General features: G+C 53.6%; 1 protein-coding gene across 1 annotated transcript; it reads left to right on the top strand.

Annotated features, from left to right (window-relative positions):
- Positions 1 to 227: 227 nt before the first annotated feature.
- ZNF346 (zinc finger protein 346) lies at positions 228 to 6,857 on the top strand (the record flags this gene model as incomplete). Its single annotated transcript, XM_079542447.1, is given in 7 exon segments — positions 228 to 371; positions 373 to 492; positions 561 to 653; positions 1,491 to 1,641; positions 2,481 to 2,720; positions 5,319 to 5,412; positions 6,752 to 6,857. Coding segments are annotated over 7 exon segments (948 nt in total).
- Between the last annotated feature and the right edge of the window lie 3,841 nt (positions 6,858 to 10,698).

Below are 10,698 nucleotides of genomic sequence, written 5' to 3'. Positions count from 1 at the left end.
GTCTCACGCCACGCCTCTCCGCGTGCAGCGATCACGGCGACAAATGGCGCCGCCGCGCAGCCGGGGACGAGGCGAGCCCGCCTCCCCGGTGCCCTTAACCAACATGGCTGCCGCCGCCTCGCCCCGCCAGCACGTGCCGCGCGCGGCGCTCCCGCGGGGAGCCGTCCGGCCCCGCCCGCCGTCGCTAGGCGACCGCGGCTCTCGCGAGAGCGACGGGGGCGGCCAAGATGGCGGACGGGGCGGGTAGCAACGGGGACGCCGCGGCGCTGCCGGTGGGCAGGGAGGCAGGTGAGCGGCCCGGGGCGGGGGAGCGGCCCGGCGGGCGGCCCCGGGGGGGCGGCCGGGCAGAGTCGGAGCGGTTCGGGCTGAGCGCGGCGTGTGTTGGCAGTGGAGCGGCTGATCCGGGAGAACGGGCACATCTTCACCGAGGCGCAGTGCAAGGTGTGCAGCGCGCTGCTCATCTCCGAGTCGCAGCGCCTGGCGCATTACCAGGTGAGCGCCGCGCCGGGCGGGGCTGCGGGCGGCCGGGCAGGGCCGGGTAACGCTGTCACTGCCCGCAGAGCAAGAAGCACGCCAACAAGGTGCGGAGGTACCTCTCCATCCACGGCGAGGAGGAGCTGGCGGCCGGGAAGAAGATGAAGCTGGACGCCAAGGTGAGACGAGGGCCGGGCCTGAGGGGTCGTGGGCTGAGCTGCGCGCTGCCGGGCTGCCCTTCTGTTCCCTTGTGTTCTTAGAAATAAGCCGTGTCGGTGAGTACGGCTCCTGTCGCCTTGCCCTCCTAAAGAACGGCACGTTGCCTCCTACTGAAAGGCCCTCTGAGAAGAGCAGGGGAGCAGCAAGCTGCCGGGAATATCGCTGTGTGCGGCATCTCATTTCACTGGCAGCGCAGTGCAGGGTGCACGGTTTGCTGGATTTTGTTTTGCACTTCTTAAGTTTTATTTCTTGGTCAGTAAGGAGAACACGCCTGCCAGCTGTCTGCTCCGTGACTCATTTGGAAAACAGATTCTACTTCTGCGATTGCTTCAGCTTTAGTCCCTAACCCTCATAGGTTTGTTGTATGGATGGAGGGGAGGATGAAGGAGGTTGCCTTCATGCAGTGCGAGGCCTAACAGTGACTGCTGCTGCCTGCCCAGCTGGCGTTGCTGATGGCCCAGCTGATAGCGGCGTTTGTGCTCCTTAGCTCACACCTTAGAGAGCAGGGGTCAGATCGGCTCCTGCTGCCATGCAGTTAGCCTTGTGCTGGGTCCATGCAGGCCCTGACATCTCCTCTACCTGAAGTGTTTTACTGAGACTGAGAAAACAGAATCTGAAGCAGGAACACTGTCTGGTGAAGGAGAGGATGATGCTGTGCCATGGAAGTCCCATTCAGTCAAACAACAACTTCAACTTCACATTCAGTATCTCTGAAGATTTAGTTTCTTGAATGCCTTAGAATTCCTCCTAGTAACAAACTTTCCAACCTCAGCCACTCTGTGGTTCTGTGCATACAGGAGAGCAAGCAGGAAGGCACCAACGGGGAGGACAGGAACAAATGTTGTCCCATCTGTAACATGACCTTTTCTTCTCCTGCTGTGGCCACGTCTCACTACCTGGGGAAGACTCATGCCAAGAATGTGAAGCAACAGTCCCCTAAAGTGGAAGGTAAGTCTGTCTGCAGTGCCTTTGTGCTGTGAAGCTCAAACTAGGAAAATGCTGCATGTAATGATTTTCCATTGAGAGGTGCCATTGGACGTGTCATCCTTTTTGTGTGTGTGTGGTCTTGCCTTGTGTGTGTGGTCCCTGAAACAGGGAAAGCCAGCAGTGTGCCTCCAGATCCACAGCTTTTATCAGCAGCGTGCTTGGTAGAATGGCTTGGCTGAATGTTCCTGCATGCAAGGAATGGGACAGAGCCCGTTGTTGTTTGTGCAGCTGTAGAAGCATCTGTCACAGGATGTGATGCTCGCTTAAAGCTTACAGGGACCAAAGCGACCGGTGAAATGCCCATGAGATGAATTGGTCAGGCCTGCTCAGCTACAGGGCTGTAGCTTCAGTGGTTCAGGGACTTCTAAACTGCAAACAGCTGGAAGCTGGGAGAGTGACACTGGGAAGTGTGAGTGTGTGCTCGTCCTGACCTCGTGCTTTGCCTCTGCTGTCTGCCGTGGCCCATTCTCAACGCAGGCCTGACTGTGAGAAGCCTTCAGGAAGGTGTACGTGGTCTGGTGTCTGCCACTTCCCCATGAGAGGAGCCTGCAGGGGTGAGCTCCTCTCTGGGGTTTGTGCCCCTGCTGGGAGTTGCTTTACCACATGCCTTCCAGTTCTGGAGCAATAAGGGAGGAGACTGGAGCAACACGGGTTTGTCTGGAGGGCTCGGTTTCTTTTGGGGCTGTTTTATGGTTTTAGTTTTGGGTTTTTTTGTTTGTTTGTGTAATGCATGTTTTGGGGAAATAAAACTGCCTTTTTTTTTCTGTCTAACTGACCAAGAGTTTGGATTCATCCCACAGACGTGGTGCCTCCACAGAAACATCCTGCTACTCTCCCTACCTCTACTGTATCTTCTAATGAAGAGAACAAGGACATTGCAGACCCAGACAAGTTCTGTAGCCTCTGCCATGCCACTTTCAACAACCCCCTTATGGCAAAACAACACTATGTAGGCAAGAAGCACAGAAAGCAAGAAACCAAACACAAGCTGATGGCACGCTATGGCCGAACTCCTGACGCACCGGCATCGTCCTTCCTGGGTGAGTTCTCAGCAGGCAGGCTGGTAAGGAGCTGGAGAGCAGGGTGGGAGAGCAGCAGTGTGCATCTGGCAGGTCTCTGAACGAGGGATTCTGTGTGGAGGGAGCAGGGGAGGATTGCCCATGGTGAGGATCTTGGTGATGCCCCGTAAGATTGACCTGGTTGGTACTGTAATTCCTTGGCAGCAGGAGAGGTTTTTTAGACTGTAGCTGCTGGTGAGGAACTTTGGGATGTGTTTTGCAACGCTGTCTCATCAAGTACGTGTCCTTTCTATTCTCTGTGCAGATAATCCAGGGATTTTGGCCAGTGCTGTTTCCAGCTAGGTGGATTGCATCCAAAATGGAAAGATAAAAGTGGCATTTGATGCTTAAAACATGTCTGAGGGACTAGGCAAAGATGGAAGAAATAGGTTTAACTGCACCTGCTGCTTCAAAGCGCATGAAAGCCAGAGAGATTTCTCCCTGAATGCTTTCTGCCCCTGTGTGGGCACTTCATCTGATGAACTAATGCAACTCCATGCGGAGCAAGCAGGAATGTGGAAAAAATTGAGCTATTAAGGAGGAACTTTGGGCAGACAGTTAACACTCATTTGGTTTATGATCTGTTCCTTATGAGTGCTTCTGTATGATGAAAGCCCTTGCAGTCCAGTGAAAGGAGCTCACAGTGAACTCCCTTGTTCTTTCTAGCATCCTTCTGTTGGACCAGGAAGTGTGTAGTACCCTGCTGGATGCTTCAAGTATATAATAAGCAGACAAATCATCTTAAAATCTTCTTCAAGGGCTTCTTTCTCTGTCATAAAAATGCCCTTAAGCAGAAGATTAATTATTCTAATTCTTTGCGGGCCACCTTTAGCTACTGGTAGCACTTATGAGGAATTAAACTCAATTATCCCAGTAATATTCTCTCCCACATCGTGTAGTCATGTGGGAGATGGAAAAGGTGCTTCATATCTTGTGTTGCCCATCTGCTCTTTACCTAATTAGCGGGGCCTGATCAATGGTTCCATTTTGTTGTGACTCAGGCTGTGGAGCCCCAGCCCAGGCTGGGTGTGCAGGCAGTGCAGTTGCCACGTGATTGATGCGATTTGTGGAGAGCTCACAGAGCTGGAGAATCTCCATCCACATCTCTGTGTTGCTTAAGCTGTTCCAGGCGAGGTTACAGAGCTGTGGCGTGGTGTGGAGCTGTTCTGGTGGGACAGGCTGCACTCAGGGATGTATTTTCCTGCTCCCTTTGCCTGTCTCTATGTGCTGGCAGCCATGCTAAGCTGGCATGCCAGCATAGTTCTTCCCAGCCCAAACTTCTCATTCTCTCTTACAAAACCAGGCTTGAAATCAGACTTACACTTTTGTAAAGGCTCTGGTCTCTGAACATACATTCCCTGTTGGGATCTGGCCCTCGGCAGATGAAGATGTGTCATTGACAGCAGAGCCAAGATGCCTGTCTGCTTAAAGCTCCTCCAGGAGCCATTCATGTGGGGTGCTGGAGTGTTCCCTAAAGAACCTGTCTACCTGATTTTCAGCAGGGATATCTTGACCTCAGTTGTGAAGGGAGGTGGCTGTGCGGGCTGTGACAGCTCCTCCGGCCCTTCGCATCCAAACCCAGCCGTTCTGAGAGTTAAACGGTGCCCACTGGAGTCTGAAATCTCTGTGGGGCAGCAGCCAGATGGGGAGGCGTCTGCTGTGCCACGTGTGGTGCTTCTCACTCAGTGGTTATGCTGCTCTGCACCCCCTGAGCGAGTGCCCCGTTTCCCCTTAAGGAAGTGTTTACTTTGTGAGACTCCCAGGCAGAGCCCTTCCCCAGAGAGCCGGAGTTGAGGAGCACGTAATGCTGCAGGGATGCATGCCAGCACTTTCCCATTACGGGCTGCTGTGGCCAGCTCTGCTGCTTTGCTTGCTTGTTTGCTATCCGACCCCCAGGACTCTCATTCCAGCAGGAGCTGTGGTGACGCACAAACCACTGCTCTGCCTCCTGCCACTATTGTTAGAGGCTTCTTTTTGCAGTTAACTGATAGCTGGCTGTACCTGAAGGGCCTGAGGACAGAGTTTAGTATTCCCAGCTGGCACCTCAGCAGGGCTTAGCAGAGCACTGCGCTGTGGAAATTGACGTTGTGTATAATCTCCTCTGGCTGCTTTTTCTTTTTTTCTTTTTTTTCTTAATTGAAACATCAAATGTACAGATTTACTGCCTCCCTTGATTTTTTTTTAGGAGATGTACAGATCAGGAGAAGTGGGAATTTTGGAGAAAAGTGGAGTTACAGAGGCAGTAGAACATCAGGTTTGGTGTACTAATTGCTGAGTTTTCGCCTCATCTGAAAGTGTGAACTGTTACAGGAAAGGTGTGTTTGGTTTTGTAGATAACAAACCCATGTTCTGATCAGGAAAGGTTTTCTGGCTCTTTCCCTCTTATCCAGAGGCTGACTGGTATCTGGCAGGGTATGGGATCCCGTGACCTCCCTGCCTGGTCAGGCTATTCATGTGCTACTTGCTTTGTTTAGCAGTTATTTAACACCTCAAGTGATCGATTATCTCACTTGTTTCTACCTCAGGCACCAAGTTGTTGGCTAGCTGTGCTGTGTGTGTTAACATTGATGTCTGTTTCAGCTGGGAAGGGCTATCCCTGCAACACGTGTAACATAGTACTGAACTCCATAGAGCAGTACCAAGCTCACATCAGTGGCTTCAAACACAAGAATCAGTAAGTAACTTTCTTGTTTAACTATGTCTCTAGCCTTGCTTTTTACACTGTTTTCAATATAGCTTTAATGCGGTTCTGCATGTGTATTTCAAGCTGGCCCTTGCACACAGAACAATATTCGTGCAAGCTCATGCTGTTTGTTCTGAAGCCAATTAACTGGTGTAGGTTTGCACCCCCTCAGCCTCTTCAGCAGCTCCCTCTGCAGACAGCTCAAGGATGCTGCTGTAGCAAAAGTGCCTTTCAACTGCTTTCATTTCTCAGAGGTTCAGGTCTGCGTGGCCCCCTGCAGTGAGCACATCCATCCTGATTCTTGTTGAACAGCACTTCTGTAGGAACCAAGATGTGAATTAAAGCAAAGTGTGACGTAGCGGAGGTCTGCTTGGCATTCTGGCCTCTCTTGGAGCTGCTTGTTCTAAAATTTGGCACGTAGTCAGCACGCTCCAGAAACCTAGAATGTATTTCTGAGCTCGCTCTCCAAACTGGTGAGTTAAACAAGATAATCCCCTGCACGTATTGGTCATCTTCTGCCAGGGAAATGATTAACGTCACACGTACTTATTCTGGACAATGGCAGAGTTCAGATCTCTGATTTCAAAGCATTACATTAAGGAGGGTTGATAACTGACCTGGGGTGCTGAGACAGCTGAGGAGCTGGTCAGGGAGTTGGAAGAAAGAGGTATTAGGAAATACTGCCTGAAGTGGTGACCAAATTTCCCAGAAAGACCAAAAGGGAAACTGGAATCTTGCATTGCATACCTGTGGAATAACAGCCCTGTTACACTCTTGAGTATTTGATTGGAAGGCATAAGCCTTGTCTGTCCCTTCGTGAAGGCCGACTCTTGGAAAGCACAGCAGGATCAGTGGATGACAAACGTCTAGCCTGAATTGATCCCATTCTAGAAGGATAACGCTGAAGGCATTCCCAACATGCATGCATAACCGCTCACTTTAAGGACATGGATGCTGTTCCAGCTTTTCCAGCCAAATAACTCCCTTTCAGAAAGCTGCTTCTGGATTTTGCTGTTAAGTCGTGTTCCAGGCCAGCTTCTGCAGTCTGAAAGGAGCCAGGATACTTGCTTTGTAGTGGAAGCTCTTCATGGTCCTTGAGCTAAGCAGTAGCTAGTTCTGCCGTACTGAAGGTGTCTGTTTACACACACACACAGAGGGTAAGAATCCACTCAGAAGCTTTTCTGGCAAGTTGTTGACTTGTCTATAGGAGGCTGCTACTCTGCTGGCAGCCATGTTTTCTGGGCACTGAGTGCAGCTGACAGATTTCAGAGCCATTCTGACACTGTTTCCTTTTTTCCCTTCTTTTCCTCTTTCTCCCTCCGATGCCCAGGATGCCAGGAGCAGTGCCAGTTGTAGGACCGTTCCCACCACAGCAGTATGTCCGGGAAGAAACAACTGCTCCAGGAGGCTACAGTTACTTCAGTCAAGACTTCTAGAGCAAGTTGCAGCACTGTTCTTGGAGTTGTTGACGGCCCAAGAACACGCATCCTTTGCCAGCCCACAATGGTTTCATTATCCCTCTGGATAAGCAAAGCCCTACCCTCCTGTATGCACCCGTTGAGCAGAACAGGGACTGAATCTGTCCGAAAAAGGATCCAGCTGGAAGAGACTTGGTAGACAGCAAATACTTCACTCCCTTAGAGTAGTTTTCATTGTGTAATTGCTTCCTGTAAAGGTGGGTGCGGTGTGAGAGGAAGTGTGTATCTGGTATAAGGAGAGTCTGGCAACAGGCTGGTAACATCTACCTCCTCCCTTACCAGAGCAAATAGTGGATTCCTGCACCTGGAGGCCAGCAGCCCACGCTTAGAGGTGTGAATGGGACACCTTATGGGTTGTTTGGCTTTTTGCAGACCTAACATAGGAAATGGCAGCGTGGCATCTCTTGTCCTGACTCCTCTGGGCAGGTTTGTTTGCAGAACTCCTTGAGGCACTGATTGCCATCAGAGCCTCTCGCAGTACTGCAGTTCAGGAGTTGTGTTGTTTGGTGTCTAACAGGTAGTCGTGATTTGTGGTGTACAGTGCTGCTGGTGGGAGCGGAGGGCTGATGGAGGAGTTCGAGCTCTTGTTTCTCCAGGCAGCTCAGCCCTCTGCTCTGAGGATTTCCACGTGGAAGGAAGAAACAGTTTAGCCTGGTTTCCTATGGAAACAGGTGTATGTGATCATTCACTGTGTGTGTCTTTACCCCTCATAACTTAAAGTAATCTCAAACTTGGCAGTGGTGGAAATCTCCAAGACCCAAATGCAATCAGCAGAGGAAGGTGAGCAGGAAGAGTCCATCTCGGGTTCTGTGAGGGTCTGTGCAGAAGTGCAGTGTTTTCCCTACTGCCAGCAAAATATTGATAGGGAAGGAGGAAAAAAAACAAAAAGAGGAGGTAAATATAGAAATAACAGAATACTGTAGTATGGCTTGGTTGAATTGTTTGCTGGCTGAAAACCTACAAGCTCTTTGGCAACCTGACTTAGCTCTTCTTTAGACACTGCTTGCCCAACCCCTCTCCTCCAAGTTCTTACGCATTTGTACCATCGTGGAGATGTTCTGCCTTTCGAACGTGGAAATTAACGATGGTCTCTTTGTGTTGCTAATGTACTGGATCTGTTAGAAGAGCCCCGAGAAGGAAGGGGGGGCATCTGAGGCTGTTGTGCATTTGGGATGAGTTCTGCAGATGTTCTGCCCTTGAGCTAGGGCTGTGCCGTTCTTTGCTGGCCCACCGCAGGAGCTCTGGTGTCGGCTGGCCTTGTGCTCAGCGCCAGTGCCCCGTGTTGGGCAGCCCATGGCTTTGTCCCAGCCTCAGTGCCTCCGTGGAGCTGAGAGTTGGCCAGGCTGGGCCAAGCGCCACTGTTTTCCTTCCACGGGGCAGGAGGACAGACCTGCCTGGCCGAGAGGAGCAGAGGTGATGGACGTGCTGCCTCCCACTGCTGCAGCAGCTGCTGGAGGGCAGTGTGGGGCCCTGCGCTCCCGGTGCTGCGTTCCAGGCTGAGCAGCTGCCGTCTTTGCGAGGCTGAGAGCCAGGCTGGGGGGGCACTTCCAGAACCCTGCGTGCGCTGGTCAGGTTAAGCAAGGAGAGGGAGTTGGTTGTTAATCTCTGCACTTGGAGTGAGTGCCTTCCCTCCCCGCTCGAGGCTGTGCACGAGCTTTGTTTGCCTTCACCCAGCACAGGATCTGCCATCTCCCCTTAGGACAGGCTCCTGCTGGGCTGGGTTCGCCTTCCTGATGTTTTCCAGTCTTGCTGTAATGCTGAGGGCTGACCTTAGCCTCCTGCTTGAGAGAGAGTTTTGTTAAGCTAAGCAAGCTGATCAACCAGCAGAAAATTGCAGTGAAGTAAAGGAAGCATTGTGTGCCTGGTGGCACTGGATGGCCTCCAGCTCCGATCTCCACTGCTTAGCTCTCGTCTCGCTGCACGAGGGCAGGTGCCTGCTAGCTGTGCTGTGCATTGAACCAACAGGTATCCATTTCCAGCACTGCCCAGTCCAGTGTGTCGCTCCATTCTGTGTACTGACAGTTTTGCCTTCCTCTGTACATGATGTTTATGTATCTGCTGTTTCCCTAAGGTGAAGCTCTCCAAATAGAGTGTTTATTACTACTTCTGGGTGCTGCTTCTTTACTATAGCCCTTCCTGGGTTTTTGCCATCCTTCAAAGTAAAGAAGAGGGTACGGACCCCTCTGACTTGTTTGGGAGGGGTGGGAGGCTTGTGTTCCCATCTGCTATCCCCAGGCACCCTGAGATCCAGACGGAGCCACCAAGTGCCTTCCTCTGTGCTCCACTGGCACGTCTGCATGGCCTGGGGCACACCAATGTCACCAAGGGGAAGGCAGGACAGTCTGCACACACACAGTGCTGGCGCTTCTACAGACTGTTGTGTTGCTTGTGCTGAAAACATCCGTCGCAGCCACAGGGCACCGGGCCGTTTTCTGGCAGCTGGGGAGCAGAGTGATGGTGTGCAGCCACTCCCCTGTCTGCACCGCGCCTCACTGGGGCAGAACGTGCTCCCAGCACGGCCTAGATGGGTGCCCCCCATTGCCTAGCTGCAGGCTGTGCCCAGGCTACGACCTGGTACCACACCGCAGCACCCACGGGCACCCAGCAGCACGGTGCCACAGGAGCTGCGGCCTGGCGATGGGGCGGTGTGCTGGGGGAGGCAGAGCACACTGTGGCCCTTTTGTCCCACAGCGGTGCTGCCTGCCCCTGCCCGGGCCCCTGCGGGCAGCACCTGGCTGTGCCGGGGCTGCAGCTGCCGTGGCCAAGCCCCAGCGCCTTCCGTGCTGGCAGCGAGCGCAGGGCGTGGAGCCACCGCGGCCACGTCCCCGTGGAGGTGCCGCCATCCCCGGCTCTTTCATTGCCAGCTCTGCAGAGCCTGCCCAGCTGAGCCCCGGCACGGCGCTGGGACCCCTCAGCTGGGGAGGAGCGCAGCCCCATCTGCAGCCCTAACCGCTGCCCTCCCTCGTGGTCCTGCTGTCTCCAGCAAGTAAATCGGGTGCAGATGTGGGGCTGGGTGCCTGCTTGCCATTAGGGTTTGGGAACACAGCGGTGGCCCAGCTCCTGCCTTGCAGCACCCTGCTGCTCCCAGGGTATCCTGCCTTTGAGCCCTGAAGCACGGCTTGCTCAGCACGTGGGGTGTGCAGCATGCTGGGTGGCAGCACCCATACAGACTGTTCCTGATGGCATGGCTGTCCCCAGAGGGGTTGTAGGATGCAGCTCGTGCTGTGCTGCAGGACGTTCCCTGCTTGCCTTTGGAAAGAGCTCAGTGCCTGCTGATGAGGGCTTGGTTGAGGCTCACGTCCCTCACTCGACAGCCCCTGTGCCGGGCCTGTGTTTTCATCTCTCCAGAGGGAACAACAACAGGTTCATGTTTGCCAAGTGGTACCTGGTTAAACCTTAACCCGGCTGGGTTGCTCCATCGGTTCCTCCCTGTGGGAGATAAGGATCAGCAGGAATGCAGCATTCTGCTCCCTGGGCAGCAGGAACTGAGCTCCTGCCCTGAGCCCACTCTGCAGGACAAACTGTAGGGCTGGGACCTGCGTCCCACAGCCAGCTCCTCCATGCCCAGCAGCCATGCACCCACAAGGCTGGAGCAGGCACCAGTGCGGCTGACCAGCAGGCTGCAGGCTGTGGCCGGGGCAGCGAAGCCAAGTGCTGAGGGCAGTGGGGCTGCACAGAGCCGGTGGCTACTCTCACATGGCTCTTGTGGCCCCGCTCGTTCGGCCTCAGCATCCCGACGCCATGCATACAGGGTGCTGAGAGCCGGGGACCTGCATCCCAAACAACAGCCGTTCAGGAG

Source organism: Tetrao urogallus (assembly GCF_951394365.1).
Source record: "Tetrao urogallus genome assembly, chromosome: 14".
In the NCBI taxonomy this organism is placed as follows: Eukaryota; Metazoa; Chordata; class Aves; order Galliformes; family Phasianidae; genus Tetrao; species Tetrao urogallus.
This window is presented reverse-complemented; position numbering and strand designations above follow the sequence as displayed.